The sequence below is a fragment of the Homalodisca vitripennis genome, chromosome 5 (genome assembly GCF_021130785.1).
Source record: "Homalodisca vitripennis isolate AUS2020 chromosome 5, UT_GWSS_2.1, whole genome shotgun sequence".
Taxonomy (NCBI): domain Eukaryota; kingdom Metazoa; phylum Arthropoda; class Insecta; order Hemiptera; family Cicadellidae; genus Homalodisca; species Homalodisca vitripennis.
The window spans coordinates 58,641,666-58,666,468 of NC_060211.1; the positions used below are offsets into that span (position 1 = coordinate 58,641,666).

General features: G+C 32.0%; 1 protein-coding gene across 3 annotated transcripts in view; it reads right to left on the reverse strand.

The window, feature by feature from the left end:
* Window positions 1–307: 307 nt before the first annotated feature.
* Window positions 308–24,803, reverse strand: part of LOC124362269 (guanine nucleotide-binding protein G(I)/G(S)/G(T) subunit beta-1) — a 67,994-nt gene continuing 43,498 nt past the window's right edge. For 2 of the 3 annotated variants that reach the window (XM_046816622.1, XM_046816623.1), the window contains exons 3-9: window positions 17,533–17,678; window positions 16,464–16,640; window positions 13,966–14,088; window positions 11,030–11,159; window positions 9,769–9,840; window positions 7,144–7,360; window positions 308–2,675 (exon numbers count right to left, since the gene is read on the reverse strand). In XM_046816622.1, the coding sequence (XP_046672578.1) occupies window positions 2,569–2,675; window positions 7,144–7,360; window positions 9,769–9,840; window positions 11,030–11,159; window positions 13,966–14,088; window positions 16,464–16,640; window positions 17,533–17,678 (972 nt within the window). In that variant the 3' untranslated portion in view covers window positions 308–2,568. The remainder of the gene's footprint in view (window positions 2,676–7,143; window positions 7,361–9,768; window positions 9,841–11,029; window positions 11,160–13,965; window positions 14,089–16,463; window positions 16,641–17,532; window positions 17,679–24,803) is intronic. The other variant, XM_046816624.1, reaches the window with a different exon arrangement.

Here is a 24,803-nt window from a genome sequence, read left to right on the forward strand (position 1 = left end):
TTTCACTGGATGCCTACCCAAATCAATTTCGTGTATTAACATCAGAATGAACTTCGATCTAATGTTTTAATGAAAGATTGCCTTCAACAAAAATTTGTTAAGATTTGGAATTTGGATGTGTTTTGAAACTATATGCTAAACTCTGTTGCTTTTCAAATTGTCTGTATAACATTAAGAGGTTTCAGATGTCTAAATTCATTTATTGAAAATTAACACACAAAATAATACAAACGTATTGTCCAAGTCAAAACGTATTAAATACTATAAAATTAAAGATATATACAAGGAAGAAAATGAAACACTGTTGTAAAGACAAGTAGCTTTATTGGACAAGTGAGATTTTTTATAGTTTACTTTACAAGACGAATCACAATAAAACAGTCATTCATAAGCTAAACAGCATCTTGCATAATTTTGTAATCGAATGTTGTTTGTTCTTTTTTTTATTTTTATCAATCAATATACAAAAATATAACACAAAACTACACAAAGACAAGAAGTTACCACGGAATATATCCAACTATAGACGTGGTAACCCCGATTGTCCACGGGTGTGATGGTAGAGCGATGTTCTCGGTGCACATCACTTCCTGGTTCGGTTCAAGCAAATAAAACGGGCAGTCGACAGAAACTCAAGCGTCCTTTATTTGCCACAGGAACAAAATCACTTTTTAAGCAGCCCACAATGTATTAAATGACAAAAAGAAGAGAACACTCATATACAAACTTCATGTTTTGCAATAGATAGAAACAGCCGAAGACTCAGCAAATCTGTGGACAATTTGCTGAGCCTTATTATATTGTACAATGATACAAATGTCCTCACAATGGGGCAAAGGGATAACACTCTGGCCCACCTGGGAATGTTTCAAAGCTTTGGGCAGCAAACAGCGCTCATGTCGATACACCTACTTCCAAGCCTTTTTATTCTGTGATATGCCATTCGCTTACAAGAGGTGGGCTTTGAATTTTGAAGGTTTACGTGTAAAAAGACCCTGAGCCCATACGTCAAATTCGGATTATCCTGCCAAACTTGACGTATCTGATTTTTTTACACCTAAACACCGTGAGCATTTCTGCCTGCGGTAGCCCTTTTTAAAGGAGCCCAAAGATTTGAAAAAATTTTTTACATCCACACGAACTAAGGGGGAATGGGAAATGTCCATGATACAATTGTGTCACTGAAATTTAACCTAGTAAATCATTCGTACTCCCAGACAATAATATTAATGGTACGGTACACACATTAAACTCTAAACCTAAAACTCATTCTTACAAAGAAAATTACGGTAATACAGTTAGTTGAAATGTCGCAAAACGACGCACAATCGTATGTGCCTCACCCTCCACATTCACACTGTTTTTACAAACCCCAGATCTAGACTAATGCGCAATCACAAAGCTAAAGAAACTGCTCTGGCCAAATCACATCACAGGAATAAATAAGTGAATGTCCATTAAAAAAGTAAAATATTTGAAAGCCACACGTCTTGTTGTTAGTAAATATTCCATAGATATACAAAAAGGGTTTCTACGCCAGGTCGATACCTGGGGAGGGGGGATATCTAAACGATCACTTCAATAATAATTATAGTATATGTATTATTTTCTTCTCAAAATCTAGTGCGATGAAATTTGTAATAGTACACATATTTATCCTATAAGTCTCACCCACAACATGTTTATAAGCAAATGGCAGTAATTACTCATTCATGATTTCTACTTATATAAGATAAAGCACTCAGTAGGTACGGTATCACGTCCCGTGCTAACAGACAAGTTTTATCATAGAAATTAGAGATAATAATTGTTGCCCCTTTGTATCTGGTCCCTGTACAAATAGGTATGTTACTCGAGGTATGACTAGAAACATCCCCTCCAACGGAATATAAAACATCATAAATGCAGAAAGTAAACTCGGTGGTCAATAATATTGTAAACAAGTCCAAGTTTAAAATCATATGTTAAAATAAAATGTGATATAATTGTGCGGATACAAGATTTGTACGATGCCAGAAAAGTTAAAGCTAAAATTTGTTTTGTAAAGAAAATGGGAGTAAGGTCGCGCGACAATCTACTAAGAGAGTACCGTGTGCTTAAATAATCACTGGAGGCTAACAAAATATTCTTGAGTGTAAAATGTGCGTTGCGCTATTATTGTTGAAATGTAACACTGTTTTAACATAAATAAAATAATAAATACCACCGTCAAAATCTTAACAAACAAATTACATACGTAGGAGATAATAAGTAATTTTTAAAAATATATTACGATAATAATAACAATAATATTACAGTAGAACCCCAGGGTATAGCAAGCAACGTATTGGGGTTGAGTATATTGTATATATACTGAAGTAAGAAATGATCATGTGTGACCCCACTCTCTGCAGATGCAGAACTTGTACACAATTTCTCGTATTAAATCCCTCAAAAACTGGAAGACGGGGTCACGGAAGCGGGTTCTACTGTAGTGAAAACTGTGTTTCATATAATGTTAATTCATGATGCTCCAATTCTGCCTTCTGTAGGAAACGTTTTCTGTAGATTTTTTTAAAATAATGATATTTAGTTCCAGATTCGTAGGAAACTATCCCAGGATCCCGTTGCTACAGCCATTCCATCTTCTGTGACTCCTAGACAGCTCACTCGATTGTCGTGACCCGCAAGAATGCCTGAAACAGAACATGCATTGCAGGATGAAAAGGGTTAACTATTTAAAATGTTGAAAAAAAGCAGCAACAAGAATAATGTAGCCGTTCTTTTCAAACACAAATCTTACAATATAAATATATAATTTATTACAAAGCTACATTAAATTACAAAAATAAACAAATTAAAGGTATATGTTTTCCGCATTTTCTACTTTAAAGTTAATACACATCATTGCTTGTGGTTAAGCAAGAATTTCTGTTCTTTATAACAGGAGATTTTTATAACTGATAGCTCTTCAAGTAAATCGAGTTTATGTTCAAGAATTTTGAAGATTTCTGTATCAGCATATAAGGTTGTAAATTCAAATAGGTACGATTAAAGTTAGATTAAAGTTACAAGGTAAAAGAACAGCTTTCAGTGTAACGAAACAGTAGGGCATGACAGCGGTAGTGTATCTAATTAGGCCTAGTGTAAAATCTCAGTGCCCCACTGAAACTAGGTTTAGTTTCTAAACATTTTTGTAAATAAATTTTTATACAAAAACTAATGAATTCAATATTTTTTAAATGACAAACATAATATTAAAATAATTTTATGAAATAAATATTGTATCAAGGAGGAAAATAAATATTTTCTACATAAGTTGAACAATTTCCAACTGTTAGTTTAGCCTACAATCAGGAGGATCTTGTGTTTTAATTTATCATTCTATTGAGCTCTTTGTAAGAAATGGCCTTGTTTCAACAAGAAGTTTTCTTTTGAAGATTCTTATGTGGAAATTTAGTCCCTTAAGTTAGTTATTATTCTTTTAATATATAAAATTCCAGGCTATAACATATGAAAAAAACTTTTAAAAACTGTTAAGTATTTATTGTTTCACTTTTCTTAGAGATTACAAAGAAATATTATCAGATTTTCTTTGATTAATTCTACAATATTGACAAAAATATCAGTCAGTTGTATTGATAATATTCTTAACTAATATATTTGTACGACCAGCAGATCTTGTTAACATTTGTAGAAGTTATATCTGATCATAATATTCTTATTTTGTCACTGCTTTCTTCCATTAATTTTACCAATGATTTACATAAATCCAATATATACTAAAAATAAATCTATATCCATGGCACTATTTAGTAATATTTTACAAAACTACGAAATGGATGGGTCATTAGACAGCAATCATAATAGATTTTTTAATGTATAATAAATTGCATAAATGAAATATTAGTGATAATAATCAATTAATTACAAATTCTGTTGGTTAGGATGAAATTCCAAAAATATTAATACAATTTTCTGTGGAATTAACCAATAATGTAGGATGTTCCTGACAATTGAAATATTCAGAAATCAGACATATCTCGGGCATGGAACAGGGTTAACTAACTACAATCCCACTTTTGTAATTTCTCTAAAATATTTGAAAGACATTCATAGTTTATTCAATAAGATTTAGTTTATTACCTTAAAATTAATGAAATGCTGTGTTCCTCACAGCATGGTTTTAGAAAATCTATGGATTCTGGTAAGGCTTTGGTCAATTTTATAACTAAAATTACTGATGCCTTGAATATATCACAAAATGCAGTTGGAGTCTGGAGTTTGGAGCCTATCCAAGGCTTTTTACTGTTTTGTCATAGGTTCCTAAGTCAAGAACTTCAAGAACTCCTGTCAGTAAGACTTCAAAATAAAACTTCTGACTTGAGAGTTTCATTACTATTCATTGTACTGTAAATATAGAATTATTCTAATTAAAAACAATGCTAAATATTAATCAGATTGGTTGGTAATGAAATACGAAGTTCCAAAACGGCCATTCATTGATCCTATTTAGTTTCTTGTATTTATTAATGATGCTAAGATTAAACCTATCTTTAAAGAGTGGAGGTACAAAATATTTGAAAAACTAGCATCCAATTTCATTATCATCATTAGTTTTAAAATATTTGAGAAAATAATATCCATTCAATTACACAAATATTTTGAAACCAATAAACTTCTTGCTACAGAACAGCACGCTTTCGTGCAAACAGATCTGTGGTTACAGCTGCAGTAGATTATATTGAATCAATTATAAATTCCATGGAACGGGACGTTAGGCAACTGTTGGAATCTTTATGGACATGTCTAAGGCTTTTGATAGTGTATCTTACTACAAGTACTGGCTAATTTTGGTCTAGATGGTGCTTATCTTCGTTTCACTCATACCTAGCTGACAGAAAACAGTTTGTAGGAATTGATTATTTTAATAAATATTAAAAAAGTAACTTTTCAGACTACTCAGAGAAAAATAAAATAGCATTCCACAGGGATCCATATTGTGGCCATTGTTCTTTAATGTTTATTGAATTGGTTGCCAAGGTTATACACCAGTCAGCTTAAATCAATGTCTATACTGATGATATAAGTGTTCAATTATCCAGTAACGATTTAAGAAAACTCTGAATATCATAATTTACATGTTTATCGGAAATACATCAGTACCTGAATGTCAATCATTCTATTAATTAGTTTTAATAAAACCAATTACATTCACTTTTCAACTATGCACAGTAATCAAAAAAGCATCTTAAATATTGCAATTAATAAATCACATATTAGAAGAAGAACAGATCACAAAAATTCTTTGGAGTTAATATTGATAGTTCTCAAAATAATCCTCATAACACAGACATTTGTAAAAAAAATAAAATCTAGACTGTATGCAACGAGACAGATGTCAAAAATATGTAGTCAAAAACCTTATAATATAATTTTTGTTACACTCACATATAACTTTTGGACTTATTGTCTTGGGCACAACATCACACAGTAATTTAAATAAAATACTGGTAATTTTTAAAAGGGCTGTCAGAATTATCCTTAATTTACATTAGTTAGATTCTGCAAAGGACCATTCTACAGAATTAGGGATTTTATCTGTTTTTAGTCTGTACGAGTATGAAACAGTACTTGTAAAAAGATTATCAAACAACTACCTACTCTTGGTTTAACTCATCAATATAATACCAGAAGCCGGGATAAACATGATTTCTCTACTATCATAGGTTGGAACTGTTTAAAAAAAACTCCATAATATGGAGTAATTAAATTCTTTCAACAGATCACTAGTAATAATATACAAAATTATATAAATTTTAAGAAATTTAAAACAAATTTAAAAGAGGACCTAATGGATATACCATTATACTCATTTGATGAATGTTTTGTAACATAATCTGCAGGATGAAAATTGCAGATCATTTTGTCATATGTTTCAAATAGTCACTAAAAAATGTTTTAAATATGTTTCTTAGTTAGAATACTACATTTTTTCATATTTAATAAATCCTGACACCATTCATATTGTATGTAACCTACATAATATTGAATAAATAAATGCTTGATTGATGTAAGTATAAATGAACTCTCAAACAAGCTTGTATGTTCTGACAATATAACAGTTCTAGTAACAAATAACTGTTTGATCGATTTAGCTCATTTACTCCAAATTCCCTTACTCGACTTACAGAATGGTTGACAAATAATGGATTGCTGTTAAACAGTACCGATAACCTCATAAATGATATAGACAACTAAAAACCTTAATGTGGTAGATTCCCATACATTCTTTAAAAATTCACTTCAATGAGTTCCTAAAATGGGAGTGTCATGTAAAAAGCAGAGTTAATTAAGCTTTAGATATGCTATGAGTATTATTAAAGAATCTAAATTATTTGAAACTTACAATATTTTATATCATGCATAGGCTACATTGAATCAATACTTAGGTACAGAACTGTTCTATGTGAAAAAAAATAGACGGAACAAGTTTTCTTGGCTTAAAAAAGTATTTTTAGAGTTCTTGCAATTAAACATAAAAGAGAATGTCTTCTATTCTCTAGAAATTTTAATATTTTAACTGTTACATGATTACCTATATATAATGTCATGTATTGGAGAGAGATTTTTGACAATAATAATTTTACTCACACCCATAATTTATCAGTAATTCCTAAACACAGATTGAAGACATATAAACACACCTCTCATTACATGGTAGTGAAATTATTTAAGATAAAATTTCCAAAAATATGATATGCTTATCCAGAGAGAACTTCTACATAAATAAAAAAACATTCTCTTGGAGCATATTATACTATTGGACTGATGATTGGACTTCTAATTAAAATTATGGTATGTACATCAATGTTATGGATGTTTAAACAATCTTTGTGTAATGATGCATTTTCATCTAGTTGACAATGCACTTGCATTTGTATTTTGTACATTGTATATGCGTTATGTACAATAAGATATGATTTATTGATTCACAAGAACAGCTATTCAAATTGATAGTTCAAAATATCAGTGTGTGTTTGCTGAGATATTAATTTACTTGATGTGTGGTAATGCTGGTCACAACTAACATGAATGCTGTATTACAGGATTATTACATGCTGACAAAGTGTTGAACAACACTAACTATTAAGCAAACTGTACCTGCACGCTCTGTCTTCATTGAATCCCAGACATTGCAGTTGAAGTCATCATAGCCAGCAAGAAGCAGTCGCCCTGATTTTGAGAAAGCGACTGATGTGATACCGCAGATGATGTTATCATGAGAGTACATAGCTAGTTCCTGATCAGATCGGATATCAAACAGGCGACACGTCGCATCATCTGACCCCGTCGCAAATGCAAATCCATTGGGGAAGAACTGAAAATTATATTAACTAAAGTTTATCTGTAAACATATCAGTTTTAATTCTATGCCTTATCTATGACAGTGTTAGTCTTTAAAAAAATGTACATTTAGAAAAATTTCAAAGCAACCAAGTATCTGAGTTTGAATTTCATATTGTGCCTTAATTACATAAAAACTAATTTTGTATACTTCAAAATATGTTTAACAGTTCGATCAGAATCCTTTATTCTGTAATTCCCGGTATTTATCCTGTACAAGCTAAACATGACTGCTGTGACGCTCGGTAGGTCTCCATTCTCAAATAGCGTAACTTTATAACTGCTCAAGTGTGGTAAATAATAATATGTCACTCCTGGCGCGCTTTTGGGGACAAATCAATGTAAAACCTCTGCTTAATCACCATAAATGAATCTATGCAAATGAATCGGAATTCCTACAAACTGTGTTACTGGAAAAAGCTAAAAATGTATTGTTAAATTTAATAAAAAAAATGAATGTAAATCTGTTAAAAACGGAAAAATAAATACAAAATAATAGTAAATGTAAAATCTGTAAAAAGTTAATTACATTCATTCTAGAATTAAAATGTGTGAATTTTGAATAACTTATTTTAATTTTCTTAAAAGGTCACTTAGAAAATGTTTCGTTATTAAATGGGCTTAGAAGAATTAAACAAAGGGGATGATTTAAATAATATAAAAAATTAAATTAATTAGAAAAAAATAATAAGTATACAATTTTAAATTCAGGGAAAATAAAAAACTAAATTTTGTTTGAAAATTACAGATAGATGTTCAAGCGAATTTACCTCATAGACTTTAAAAGGTTTTAAATACAAAAGATTACAAAAATTTATAATAAAGATCATTTACATTTTATTTTTGTTGGACAAATAACAATGAAAGATAAAAAATGTGTAAATATAAATTTTATAGATTTTACATTCATTTTTAAACAAAATGTTTATTCATTCTCCACAGAATTTTTTTCACTCGAGACAGTATTTTATCTTTTTCTCACACATTTTACATTATTTTTTTTTACAAATTTTACAGTTATTTTTTAATCAAATTTAACCTTGCCTTTAACTGAGTAGCGCAGATTGTGAATTTTCTGTTAATTTACATAGATTCATCTATAGTGTTTAGGCAAAGATTTTACATTAATTTATTGTTGTCCCCAAAAGTGCCCCATGAGTGACATTACCATCTACTTATATGTATAATATGTGAAGGTGATTTTTTTGAATAGCCTACCAATATACTGAACCAAAATTGGCAGTCAATATTTCAAAATAAAATCGTACAATTGATATGTATACAAAGGTTTTAGATACTCAAATTTATTTTACAATTACTTTTTTTTAAACTTCCCAATATCCTATAAGAAATTCAATGGAATAAATTTTAACTTCTCTAATGTGAGTTGATCAGCTGTTGGATATAAAACGTGTTTACAATCGGTGTCCTGCAAATAATTATAAATAGAAAGAAAACAAAACAGAGACGTAAATACTACAGTGTTTTGTCATGACACTTGTAACCCACCAGTAAGTATGGTAATCTTTGCTTCTAAAATAAAGTTCTCAAATTAAATACTAAGTTTTAATATTGTTAAATGAAACCGTGATTAATGTTATAATACGTCAATAAATGTTAAGATAAGTTCTTGTTGATATTTAATCAGTAAACACAAAAACAATTTCAAATTCTTAAGGTTATGCCTTTAGAATGAGGATTTTCTTATTGCACTTATGAAACAAAATCTATAAGTTCGTTAACTGATGTAAGACTAAATGTAAGAGAAGGAGAAATTTGTAATTCGATTACCTAAAATATTAATTTAATATTAACAAATTCACTTCTAGAGCTGTGCTGCTTGGGAGTCTAAGTGTTAAGGTTGTAATTAAGTTTTAGAAAAAAACAAAATTATTAAATATTTACAATTTATTTCTATTAATTGCTTACACTACTACCAGAAAAATTGTAACTGCAATTTGTATTTTAGTTAAAAAACTAATTAAATAATTCATTTGATCTTATACAGGTCTTTAATTTTACTTGCCAGCGTTTCATGTTGTTAAAGGAGTACCTCCCCAAGCTTTATGGCGAGTAGCACAGTTTAGATATTAACCTCTCTATTTTATTTCTTCTAAATACAGTCACTTCATTTCAAATTACTCTTTATACCAAAGCGTTTACATACAAATGATTGATCACTAACATAGAATTATTAGTCTAACAACTGACATTAAAAACTATACTTAAATGAAATGGTATGATATGATACAATGTCACACTTGGATTGTTATTGCCTTCACTGAGAATGTAGCCTACAGTACGTGAAGGGGATGACTGCAACTAGATACTAGGGTTAAAAAACAATCTTTAATATAAAACAACTATTTCGGAGAGACTTACTGTTACAGCGTTAATGTCTGATTCGTGACCAGGGAAAGTTTGTTTGCACGAGCCTTCTCGAATGTCCCATAACTGAAAAATAACAACAATGTTATCTCAAATGACAAGTACTCAGAGTACATTAACTTGTAAAATTATATGACTTAAAATGTAATTCCATTAAATCAAACATCAAATGTATCCAACAAGCATTGTTCTCTGTTCAAGTTTTTAGATTATTGCTGTTTTTAGTAGAACACTAGAGGAAAAAAATATATCTGCATCTTATATTTTAAGACATGCCTAAATATTTAAAAAAATATGGGAAGATCAAACAACCAACATTTTATTTTAAAAATAAAGAAACCAGAAAAAAAATTCTTACTGAAAAAAGTTTCTTTGTAAATAATTAACAAAAAAATCTAATGACTAAAAGTTGTGAACATGATACTAAACTCACCCACAGTTGCCAGATTACAGATTATTGAGTGGTCAGTACCCATTCTCTACTCATGTTCTCAGTCTAATTTGATCAATATTTGTTATCTAATTAAGTACAATTATTATTAATGTACAATACATACTACCTATTGTTCTTAGTATGTATTCATAAGATCTTTTCTTCTGAAAATATTTTCTTTTATAAAAAGGCATTAAAAAAAAAAAAACAAAAACACAAAAGAGTTATTGGAATGTTCTATTTAAAATTTCAATAATAGAAGAGCGCCTGTCTACAACATTTGCTATCTTGTTAAAAAATTAACCCTTTCCGCTTGTATTTATTTCAGCATATTTTTGTGTTTGGTGTTATTGTGTTTTCAATGGTGTTTTTAACTCTTAAACACTAATACTATGGTTATGACATCTCGAATGTGCAGATAGTTCACTTAAGATACCTAGACGATGTCGGATACCATCCAACATACAAATTGTTATAAAAACAACTAAACAATTGCCGCGGTCAAGCTACAGGGGCTATTTATATAGTATTCCCACAGTAAAAATAGCAGTGATTCTGATTATACTAATTTTATCATTGCAAATCTGAACAGATGACCTTCGATATCAAAGGCAGACATAGCTATTTTTGACTGTTTAAAGAACTAACAGTGACAAATCTCAAGAGTAAACTCACAAAACAACCAATCTTATCTTTATATTCAACTGTGTACAGCCACATCATGAGACACAGCAAACTACACACTCTCTCCAGTCATGTGATAACAATACAAACACACCTAAAAGGGCTTAAAATTTGTTAACAGCTGTAATTATTACTCACTTTGGCAGAAGCATCACAAGCTCCAGAGACAAAGGTTCGCATGTCGGGAGCGAGGGACAAGGACATGACGTCTCCGGTGTGCCCGATGAACGACGTGCACTGTTGACCTGTTTCTATGTCCCACAACGCACTGTAACAATTATTTTATAGTGTTAAGAGTAAACTTTTATACATTTATGTTTAACTTAACATAAACTTTACTAAATTATGTTTGAATGCATGGAAAATTCTGAAATTCAAGTTAATTAAATTTTCCACATGATAATCCCATACTGACTTTTAGAATGACTGTCAAGAATATATTTTACAATATAAAAAAACTCAAGGGAAGTGTAAACTTAACTTCCAATTCTCATAAGTTTTTTTTTTATTCCAACTTACTCAAAAAATTACTTTTTGGATTCTTAGGTTTAAATAATTTTCTCTAAACTCACAGTTAAGGATTAGTGGGTAAACAAAACTTTCTTAAAGCGAAACAGTTTCGAATGAGATAGTATGAATTTCTACACAAATATCCACAGAATTTATTTAAACAATTCCTTAAATTATAGTACAAATTAGTTTTGTTTTAACATACGAAAAGTGAGATAGGGCGATTAAATGTAGATCATAGCCATATCTTAATGTGCATTTCTGAAGTAACACAAACTTAATTCCCCAAACTTAATCTTATTTTTATTTCAGTATGTTATGAAATATCAGTAGTTTCTAGCTTTCACCAATGAGGCGGAACTCTGATGCCAGATATCACAATCATTTGTAATTAATAAGAAGTTCCTCGGGAATTGTTGCAAAATTTCATATTTCTGTGGAGGTAGATATATGAGGTCACCATGGTGAGGGTGGGCACTGTGCGAATGAGGTTGAATAACTGTGGAAGGGAGGTAGACGTATGAGGTCACCATGGTGAGGGTGGGCACTGTGCGAATGAGGTTGAGTAACTGTGGAAGGGAGGTAGACGTATGAGGTCGCCATGGTGAGTGTGGGCACTGTCCGAATGAAGTTCAGTAACTGTGGAAGTGAGGTAGGCGTGTAAGGTCTCTATGGTGAGGGTGGGCACTGTGCGAATGAGGTTGAGTAACTGTGGGAAGGCATGTCACCATGGTGACGGTCATCACTGTTTAAAGGAGCTTGCCATGGACCTTGTGTATTAACCCTTTGAGTGCCAACATCCAATTTTACCGGACGACAAAAGTTGGCCGAAAAGTGCCGACGTCCGATTTTACCGGACGTTCGGGAAAAAGTCACTAAAAATTTTAACCTTTAATATTTTTAAATAATATCACATTGAAATGTTTGTGAAGAATCGTTCTTTTCAAAATAAATTGTTATAGTACACTTCCGATCAAACTTTAAATTATGAAACTCACATATAAATATTTTTGGTTGCCATAGCTACCGGAAACAATATGACAATAGTTTCTTAAAAGTTGTATAACTTACTCATTATTGAAGATAATAATATAATTTTTTCAAGATTTACAGACAATTGCATACGATTTCCAGTGATAGGGACTAAGAAAAGGATATGAATTTTTTTGGTCATAATAATTTGGTTGAAAAATGAAATTTAAAAAACTTTTTGAATTTTTTTTAGGTAAGTCCATTTTTGGTATTCCTAAATTTAGTGTTATGGTAACTTTGTTATTTTATGTTAATTAAACAGAGTTTTCAGATAAAAATAAAAAAAGAATCATGTTGATAGCTTATTAAATAATCAAACTGTGAATTTTTACTAAAACCTTGCAAAATGCCTTCAAAAGGGCTGGCACTTTTAGGTACACCCACTAGAAAAATACCTGGCACTTTTCAGTATACCCAGTCAATAAATACTTGGCACTCAAAGGGTTAAATTTAAAATTTTTGGAAAATTGTGTGTTTCTTTCAAATAAAATAATTCAGACAATAAATACAGTATTACAAGGTCACACCACAGAGAAGGGATATACAGAGATGATTCCTTCAATACCAGGCTGATGACAACAGTAACTGCCCACAAATACAGTGATGTTAGAAGTGTTTGTGTTGGCTGTGTGCTGCAGATTAGTGCCTGTACCCCCTCCTCCTTCGTCAAACATCAGTCCACATTTTTTTTTTTGTCTTAGGACAAGAAGCTTATAAATTGCACCTAGTCCAAAATAAGAACCTTTGCGCTGCTTCCGGAGTAACAGGGTATTCTGGATGGATAAGGTTGTGGGTAGGGGCCGCCTCCTATCAAGATCCATGAGGAAGGTAGTGACCATTTAGGGCACTAATCTTAAGTCATGTCCCCTCGAAAGAAAGGGGAAGCCAGCTCTGAACCAGCCTTTCAAGTCAAAGCAGGCAGGAGGTGGCACACACTTACAGTGAGACTAGCAAGAACCTTTGACACTTAGAGAATAACCCCCACCCACTCCAACAGTCACATCCCACAGTAGACTAGACCTATTGAATTACCCTTGCACACCAGAAACTCGACATTTGCCGCTCCTGAACCTCCATAAGGTTGCCCAAATTTAAGTGACACGTCAGTTTTTGCCGTGTCCAAAAACCAGGGAGAAGTGATCCCTGCTGGGTAACAGTCCTCAAACTTGTTTTCCTCACATACTCATACCACTGATAATGACTGTAATTTGCACCCCCATATGTTTTTAGCAGTCATAAAAAAACCAGGTTTATGAAAAAGGATAAGTTTTTAAAATTTCACTACAATACTAAAGAAAAACTTTAAACGTGTTAATTATTTTATTTATTTTGCAATGTTTAAAAATGAAGTATTACTATGTATGTTTATTTGTGAAATAAAATTGTAAACTGCATAATACAAAATCAAAGTTTAATTTAATTTTAAAATTTCATCTTGCCCATTTGATAAATTTTAAATAGATATCTTGATTTGAAATATCATTGCACATTTTCTGCTTACTATCAGGTATTAGGACAAAAATTCAACTCACCATGACATGTCTCCAGAACTTGTGACTATTTGGTTATCGTCAAGAAATCGACAACATGACAAATATCCTGTGTGACCAGGCAGTTCGCGGCTAACTCGAACATTACCTTCTCTCGTTTTCAAGCTGAAACAAAAATATATAAATTAACAAATATTGTTTAAAACTTACACAAATTTTGTCATATTATTTATTATTAAGATTAACGTTTAAGGCAATAGAACTTGTTAATTCAATAAATCAAAACTATTTATGTGTTTAACCAACACGGTAACAGGATTTATTATTTTTCTGCTTAAATTAATATGTTTTATTTATTAAATGCTTTCATAAATACATAAAATAATGAGAAATATAAAAATACGTGTCAAATAATAATAATACTTCATACTATGTGAAAATGTGTAAATGAGGACCAATAATAAGAGTATAATTTTATGTTAAATTTTTTATTGTTTCCAAATCAAATCACAATTATGTTTATTTATAACTGTTAAAATAAAAAATGCAATTATACCCAGCAATTATACTTCATTTTAAAGTTATCATATTATTAACATGTAACATTTTAAGTAGTAATTTAATTTTCAAATTAGAGTTTTAAACGGACAAGACGTAGCAACAATGTTGTCTTCAGTGACTTTTTCTACCAATCTATGATAGCTTTCTTTTATACATCCACAGGTGGTGGTAGGTTGGCTGGTTGCAATCATTTAACCCTTTGGATACCAACATCCAATCCGCCAGACTGTTAGAGCAAGTTGACATTTAAATACCAATAAAATAGATTTTTTTAATAATATATTTAATTTATTAACATCCTGAAATCAGGAATATTTATTATTTTCTTTAAAAAAAAAAAGAACAGGTGTCAGAACTTACAATATGGTAATGATATGAAGTTCATATGATTATGATGATGATTAAAAAAAAAATGAAATTAGTGAAAATAAACCCATGACAATTTCTATTAGTTTTCTCCGAAGAAATTTCAAGTTTGCTGAGAAACCAATTACTGCTTTGCTTTTGTTTGCTGTCAAGGAAAATCAGATTGTAATGAGTAACAAAGATGAACCACATTTGAGTTGAGTTTTAATATTTTAACTTTACTTCTAAAAGATGAGTAATTATTTCATGTACTTAGTGATGACTTCTTCTCATGTCTTCCCCTAGTAAAATTTTGTTTGATAATGGTATATTTTTCACTGGCACGATCAGATAAAAGATAGGTGTGCATGATACAGCCTCCAAGGCCCAAATGATACAGACAAGAACTTGCAGTTTCAGATTACCAAGAACAAAGCTAGAATTATGCTTTCCAACATCAACATCAAGCTTTCAGATTGCTAGAAATAATGGATTACTCAATCAAAAAACCTAACATGATTTTAATCAAATTCTGTTTTTAGTCAAAAACTATATTTGCATAATTCAAAATTATGAATGACACTTACTTTAAAAAAAAGAAGAAAAAAGTAAACTTCAGCTTACAGTTGAAATCCGCCTATATTCACTACTCTATTATCTTTTATTTGAATTGTAACAATAGCCTCATTTTATCTCTTAGACCATGATGATAACTATTTAGAATGCAATAGCATATATTTCACAATAAAGAGAGATTCCTTCAATAGTCTTAACAAAAACTTGTAACAAACTGATATCTGTCTCTTCTAATCAAAATGGCCTTCAACCAATGACCTCTTAATGAATGGTTAGCTGAAGCAACCATCATTGATCTATTCTAAAGTTTAACAAGCAACTAAAACATTTTCATATTGTTAAAATGTACTTTTTTAAATTTCTTATCCTTGACAAAAAGTTAATAAAGTAATATTTCAATGAACTAAGAATATAAATAATTATGAATATAATATAACACCATTGTTTTTATTAAAGAAAATACAAATAAAGATATTATTATATTCTATCCTAGTAACTTAACTTTTAGATACATAATTTTAGACACATTATATATTAAATTTATATCTATGAATTAAAAATAAACAAAAATGTATTTTAATAGCTATTACTTCAATCTATTCAACCCAGTAGATCCAAAAGTATGTTGTGATAATACACCCAAGAAGGGTTATATTTAATTTGTTGATTTGTATAGCACAAAACATGATGTCTAGTTTTTCCATCTTAATCACACAAAAAATCATATTAACCATTTTGTTATTTCGTTAGAGTGATAGAGTTTATAAGACCAATTTAAGAAAGACAAGTGAATGTTAGGCAGCCACAAAAAGTAAAACTAGAAGGTGAATAAAAAAGGAAAAAATTTTCCATCTTATATTGAGTCTTTTTTTAAGATATAAACTTACATATATTCCAAATTATAAGAAGTACCATGTGATAGAGATGAAACTCTCTAAATAATGAAAATCAGGACAACTCTTTTCCAATATTGGATAATTTTACAAGTATAAATCTTTAAATATTTTATAAAAAGTGTTATGGAAATTATACACAGCTTTGGAATTGAAGATGAATACCTGTATATAGAACATATGTTGTCTAGTCCACCGCAAGCTACATAGCTTCCAGATGGCGCATAGGCACAAGTCATCACCCAACTTGAACGTAAAGGAATCGCATGTACTTTGTTTGTTGTGTAGCTATCCCAGACTATGAGTTTACCATCTTGCGAAGCAGACACTAGATTCCTGGAACAATATTGAAAAGGAAAAATTAACTTTTGGCATTCTTCACTAGAACAATATTATATTTACATGAGTATTTACAACAGTATTATTGAAATATAGATTATTTTGAGTGTATATAAATTATTTTTATATAATAGTTTAACACTAACTATAATTTATAACTACCCTTAATAACACAATTATATTGCTATAAAATGTGTATCTGTGGAATTATAAATAGAGTAATATGTTCTGATCTGTTACCTGTATTTTTATCCGAAGGCATTAGCACATAAAATAATACATTAAAACATCTGATGCATTAAACAGTGATTACCAATCCTACTGCATTAAAAATAAAAATGATCATAATTTTCCTTGTAATGTACTAACAAATACATACTAATGGCCTTCATTTTGACTTCATTATTACAGTCACTTTTAAAATTGGTCAATGAAGTAAAACGTCTCAGAACTAAATATTAATATAAAATTTATAAAAATTAGTACATAATTATTGAATGGAAACTGTTTACCTCGTTCTTCAATTTTAATGTAGTTAAAGATTTTTAACTTTTTTACAGTTATGGGATAGAAACCCGTAACTTATTTCTTGAAGATTACAGGTACAATCTGTTTAGGTACAGCTTAAGTGAGATTTCCTTTATATTAAGTGCCTAGAGAAATTCACAAACAAACTATATGAGATAGAAAAAAACTTCTTGGCTGGTTTTCTATTTTATTTGTTTTAAAAGAATTAATAACATTACAATATTAATTTTATACATAATTTGCAAATTCCTATGAATGTTTCAACCTAATTAATGATCATTTGAAATTATTTGAAATTCTTTCTGACAGAGATACAGGTCCTAAATATGATACAAAACGTATTGGAAAATTAATCCGATCAAGATACCTGGAATCAGACCCCCAATGCATGGCATATATCTTTGCGAGGTGGCCACGAAGTGTCCTCCGCGTCCGCATTTGTATCCTTCCGATTGGCTCCATGTTGCTAGTGGCCTGGACCAAGCTTGTATCACATGCTGCTTTCCTGGCATCCTAGACAAAACACAACAAATCAAACTTACAGTATACAATAAACTGATGTTATTTAGATCAAGCGAACAAACATTAGTATAATTTCAATTGTGATTAAAACTATACAAAAATAATAATTGTAAACATTTTGCAACTATGTTACAAAAATAGAACACTACATTTCAAGAATTGGAATCTATAGTTAAACCGCTCACAAAGAAACCTGTGCAGAAGCAAATATCTGAACAGCCACGCGCAGGAGGGACCCTCCCCCATTGGTGGGGAGTAGGACAAGCATCTCCTTTCTCTGTTTTATCAGCTATGTGGATCGTGTCTCGCTCAAGCCATTTTGTTTACACTGCAGCTACTTTCCTATTCTATAAGTATATTGTATTTTTGTATATAGGTCTATATACATGCGTAAAATATTAATTAAACAGACTAATGTAGCCATAGACGTATCCAGGGAGCTTGCGTTTCGATGTGAGTGGCAGTGGCCAGGTCAGGGGATAGAGCAAGCGGACGAGCGCCAAACAGTGGTTGGAGATACTGGGAGAGCGCGTTATCACGGCGGCGGAGGAGTATTTATCCCATCCTGCGTGAACTAAAGTCGCGCAGTGTCTTTTGTAAATGATTCACCTATACTGGACCTATAAGTTCTAAATGGCAACACAACTTACATATACATACACCCAGAGTAGTCAGCACCAATGTGTATATAATGTTCAAAGGAATGTTGTAAGAGACACAGTAAAATGGGTGAAATGGAACCAAAGCACTATTGCATGCATACTCACAGTCCTAATGGTTAGACCATCAACCATTATTGTGTTCCCAATGTGCACTGATCAATGCAACCATCTTATAACACACACACATATATATATATATATATATATATATATATATATATATATATATATAATTTCAATAAATATTGAAATCATAAAAAGTACTTGCTCCGCCTGGAGTCCAACCCGGATCTCTCACTTGCCGGGTGAATGTGCTACCATTACACCACAGTGCCCTTACTTTTTACAATTCAATTATTTTGAATTTTTCCGTACCTGTCACATATGCATTTAAACAACCAAACTAACATACATATTATATATAAAACACATTCACTAACAAAATTTATGCCAGTGGAGTGTGTTGGCTCGTATTATCAGACATAGAGCCACTACAGTTAGAGCAGTACTGATATATACAACATATTCACTACCAGAGTGTACAGTATGTTAGAACCTAACGGTGTTCTATGTTAGGTTATGTACTAATATTTTGTTAAATCTTCTCCTGCTAGTACAACATACATTAAAAGTTACCTTAACTTTGGACAGCATTGAATTTTCTCCAACATTGTGACATTGCTGTACATGTTTTTGGGTAACAATGCACTGTACACAACTATAGATAATACTTTACTATTGCAAAATTGAAATGCATTAAGTTTGTCAACTAATTCAAGTTTTAACAGAGGAATACAAATAAGCTAAGTTACATATACTTGCATTTGTCGTAAACAAGGTTTTTTGCAGAACTGGTGGCATTGTACTCTGTATGAGCCGACGTGTACAAAAAATACATCTGAATAAAAATTCTCTGACCCACCCAATTTCTCTACAAAGAAGACAAAAAGCAGTTCAGTAGGTAAATCTGGTATGGCTGCAGAATTAACGCACTTCAACTACCTTTTGGTTTCAACAGTCGGTTATAGGTATTGGAACAATGAATAATTTTAATACCTAGATTGCTATATTTATGAACCTGTCACTTATTAGTGGTAACGAACACTAGATAGTATCAAATTTGTGTTAAATGGTATTAGGTATTCAACATCTTACACCTAACATAGATTAAGTTCAGTGTTAAGTTACATTTCAATCTTTCCATTTAACCATTTCGATGCACAAATTGATTAATGCACTCACTCTGACTGTCAGTGGCGTAGCGAAGGGGGGGGGTCCCCGGGGGGTCCGGACCCCCCCGAAATTTTAAAACATATTAAAAAATAAAGCATGGAGCAGGAGAAAAGGGAGAGTTATCATTACTTTTGTCTACAAACATTAAATTGATTGATTTAATTGATTGAAGTGGCCGTTGTTAAACATATAATTGTCCTTTGCGTTTAAATCATAAAGTATCAAACGATACTTTTGGGCTCGGCCTTTCGGATAGTGTAGTGTAATCACGGTATTTCTATAGGCGCGGTCACGTGACGTCGCAAAATAACCTGAACCGTAACACGGCGAACACTTTAAATTAGCGACCACTTCGTTCAAATTCGTCTTGGGACATATAATGACTGCTTAGAATTAAGTTACAACGTTGATTTTACGTGTGATTAAACTGTAGACGTATATATAATTATGGAAAAAAAATAAAAAATCACTTTCGGTCGGAACATACACTTGAAAAACTCTACTGATTAGAACTTCAACTAATTTGGACTTCAGTGATTGAGGTAAACGTGGTGTTTTCGATTGAGTTAGGACAACAATTTTTGTTATCAATTAAATCAAAAATGATAATTATCAAAAAATAAAACACTTTATTAATAAAGTATTTTAAGTGTTGTTTGTTTTGTTTTTTTGATTTTATATTAATTCAACGCCGACTAATACATATATAATTATCAAGAAAAAAAAGCAATAAAACACTTCCGGTCGGAAAATACTGAGGAAAAGCTCTACTGATTGAGATTTTGGATTTCACTGGTTGAGTTGTTTGAGATAAAAGTGGTACTTATAATTATGTTAGAACATTGATTTTAGGTATCAATTGAACACCGACTAATACCTATATAATTATCAAAGAAAAAATTGAAAAAAAATCACCTCCGTGTCGAATAATACACCGGAAAAACTCTGCTGATAAGAAGTTCCGACTACTTTGGATTTCACTGACTGAGGTAGGCTATTATTTCATTTTCCTTAGTATATTCCGATCAGAAGTGATTATTTTTGTTTTTTTTTCTTCATAATTATATAGGTATTAGTCGGCGTTGAATTAATTAACCTAAAACCAACGTCCTAACATAATTATAAGTACCACTTTTACCTCAACCACTCAACCAGTGAAATCCAAAAATCATAAAAACTTGAAATCTGTAGTAGAGCTTTTCTTCGGTATTTACCGACCGGAAGTGATTTTTTTTTTCTTGATAATTATATAGGTAGTCGATTACAGTTTAATGATAACAAAAAATCGTCGTCCAAAACTCAATCAACAATACTACGTTTACCTCAATAACTGAAGTCCGAAGTAGTAAGTTCTAATCATTAGAGTTTTTCAGGTGTATTTTGTTTCTGACCGAAAGTGATTTTTTTTAATTTTTCCCATAATTAGGCCCATATACTCGTCTACAGTGTAATGATACAAAAAAATCGTCATTATAACTCATTCATAAATACCTCAATCAGTGAAATCCAAAGTAGCCGAATTTCTAACCAGTAGAGTTTTTCCGGTGCATTTTCCGACCGTTAGTTTGATCTGTACCCGAGCAACGCTCGAAAATTGCCCTCCTTTTCTAAAGGGTTTTCGGCCGTCAGTGGCCAATGTCCCCGAAGGGGTATTTCATTTTCTCCACAGAATATAGTTGTGTGTCAATTATACACTTGAGTGAAGCTCCGTTTTGTTCTTTTTCTTTCTTATCCAGTGAATCCAACATCACTTTGGTGCCTTCTACTCGGCCAGAATCGAACTCCGTAAAGTTTCTGTAGCTATACAAGAAAATTTGTGGTACTAGAGTTGCTGTGAGAGTTAAATTTGCCTATTACATCTTTCCACTTTCTATAAGGCGTAGTTACTAAAGCTCCATATTTTTGGTATTTACCTTTTACCAGTGAACTCATTGGCAAATAACACACAAAACATCCCCCGGATCCCCCGGTTTCGGACCCCCCCCCCACCCGAACGAAATTTCTGGCTACGCTACTGCTGACTGTGTTGTTGGTTTGATGGGGAAATGACGACTTGATAAAGACTAAGTATCCATATTAAAATTTCATTTGATTTACATTAGCCTGAAAAATACTCATCAAAACTATAACAAGAGTTTTCCACCAACCACGAACAAGTGCTTTTTTAAATCAGCCAATAGATGTGTCATGCACATCAAGGTGCATTTACTGAACAAAGTAATACATAGAGTTGTATAAAATGGAGTGTGAGACAATCTATTAAATTCAATATGGAAAAAATGACCTAGAAAAAAGATCTAGAATTGTATGAATAACATTTTTCAGACATAATTTTGAAAAATTACACAATGTGGTGTAACATATGCATTTAAAGCTCTACTTATTTATTACTTTCAAAATTGAAAGTTACAAATAGGTTTACAATGTTCTAAAAAATGTTATTATTTGATTTTTTCCAATGGCCCAAAAAAATTATACTACAGGTCATAACACTGTGAAAAATTGCAAAGAACATATTTTTTGGACACTTTATAGGAATATAATTTCTCAAAAGCCTAATATGGCTCTGGTTAGCTTTTTACACAAAGTTAACATCAGAGATTTCTAAAGCTTTGTGCCTCCCTACTACTCTCTACTATCACCACATTCTGTGGTGAACACAAGTAGTAAAATGAATTCCAATAGTAAAGACAATATCATGTTAACAAGTGAAAGATATCAACACACATACAAGCATACAACTGAACATGTATGCTTACTTTTGCATTTTGTATAGTGTAATATCAATATAATTAAGAAAGAGCTAAGAACATGAAAATTGTGATCCAACTTAAAACAATTGTTTCCATTAACACGTTGATTGCAGGCTTCTGTCTGACTGCTGGGGCAGTTGCGATACCAGCGCTCTTGTTATTTCACCTGTCACATGCTACTATCTTCCCGCAGATCTCTGAAACTTTTCAAACATGTTCTATACAGTATGGTGTATACTTCTTTCTGTTACCTCATTTCAGCCTGATAACGTGAGACTACTGTCTGGAGTGTCAGTGAAACACATTCACATAAGGACTCTTACAATGTCCTTTACAAATAAGTGTGTGTTATTTTTCGTATTACAATTATTCAAACAAGGTTTCTCTGTGTTTTTGGTATGGAATAAAACTTGCCACAGCTCTATGCAGTGCTGATACACTGTTATATGCTACGTGACACCACCACTGTCCAGACAGTTACATTGCTTAGGGGCAGAACAATGTGAAAATTAAGGTTACCTGGAGAATTTCTGGTACGCAAATAGTAAGTTATTATCATTGTTATATATTCTTTAAAAAAAATATCTTTGCCAAAAATGCGGGTAACAATTCTGAGAGTCCCTCTGATTACTTACACATAAGAGCATATTATCATCTAACATAATGATTTTATAGCATATGAACCAAAGTAGCATGAACTGAACAAAACAGTGTCTGAATTTTGCCACATATCGGTACATAATGGGACCTTTTACCCCAGCAAACAAAAGTGTTAATACAAGAATATCACCAGCTGTTGAAAATCAGTCTCACTCCATCATGGTGAAATGTTTAGGTTTTAGTTATGCAGTAGCATTTGGTAATTGACATAATTAATGTCTCTGTATATAAACTGCCTTATGGTTATTAATTTTTTATTTTAATTTGTAAATGGAGCTGCAGATTTTAGTACCAAAAAATGACTTTATAATTTTACTGCTACATAACTGCATCTATTGTGGATAGTTTCTTGAACGTCAAAGTGCTACACAGCTCACAACATAGATTAAAATATAATCATTGCTGCAAGGACTGATAAGCGTGCAGTAGGCGATTCAGGCGGTACACGAGCGGAGCTGTGGCACTGAAGTGCGCTTTCCACTCGAGTTACTGCATGTAGGACAAGTTTTTATCTGGATATTTTGAACCTGCATCGAGATAAGACATGACGTTTGGTCAGGTTATCTCTCGCCAAATTACATAACAAATCGACTGACGGGTGTCAGCGTGAGCGTGGAGTGGAAGTTAACGTGAAGGCGTTGGTGTGGAGGGGGGGGACCCCCCCACCGAACACGACACAAGATGGCCGACAGTATATTGATCGCTGGGCCTGCTCGCTACCGCACCGCACCACATCCCCCGACCCGACGGCGACGGTGACGAAACGGAAAGTGAGCCCCTGTCTAACTCGCGCACACGCACCGCCGCCGCGATGCGCTGGCCGCGGGACACAATGAATGTACTCGACAGTGAGTGACACAAGACTTGCGGGTAGCCGACATGGAACATGGACAACCTTTCTCTGTCTCTCTCTCAATCCTACCGATATCACAGAATCGCTTTCGCTCCTTTGGATGGTGCGTCATTTAATCATTGTTCTCCAAATAAACAGATAACAGTATCAAGGTATTCCAAATTTAATTCTTTGAACACCAACGCCATATGATTAGGACGTATAGTTAATATTATTTATTAATAAAACGATTTTCCGCATTCATAATATACATATACAATTGAAGCTAACTTACAACACAACAAATAACTATGAGTACGCTCATTCTTCCTGTAACCGTAAGGTTGTTGGTTTTATATATATATATATATATATATATATATATATATATATATATATATATATATATATATATATATATATATAGCATTGGCCTTCAAAGTGAGGCCATCCAGTTAAAATTATAACATCCTAAATCACCCTTAGAATCCTTCGGATAAGTGACGTACACTGGAAGGAATCCTAAACTCTACGAACTGTATTATTTTGTTACTTCAGGATGGAATAGATTTGGCCTCCAATCGGAGGTAGCAGTAAGAAATCATAAAGCTATAATAATTTAAGTACCTGCGTTAAGTAACCAATATTTGCAGAAACACCCATCTCGGTACTCATTATTTATTGCTTAAGGACATTATGTACTTGACCTCTTGTCGGGTGTCTTAAGAACACGTTGATAAGAATATTAAAATAAAAAATGCAATACAATGTTTTAGAGTTAAAAGATTTAAATTCTGTAAAAAATTCAAGAGTGAGTTAAAGAACTTTTTGGTCTTAAATTGTTTCTACAGTGTAGAAGAATTTTTTGAATTTTGTGCAGGCACTTTACCCAACCCACCCTGACCCCTTTCCTAGGGCAGTTTGACCTGCAGAAGCCCAGTTTGGGCCAACTCCTGCGGAATTAGAATGACCAATG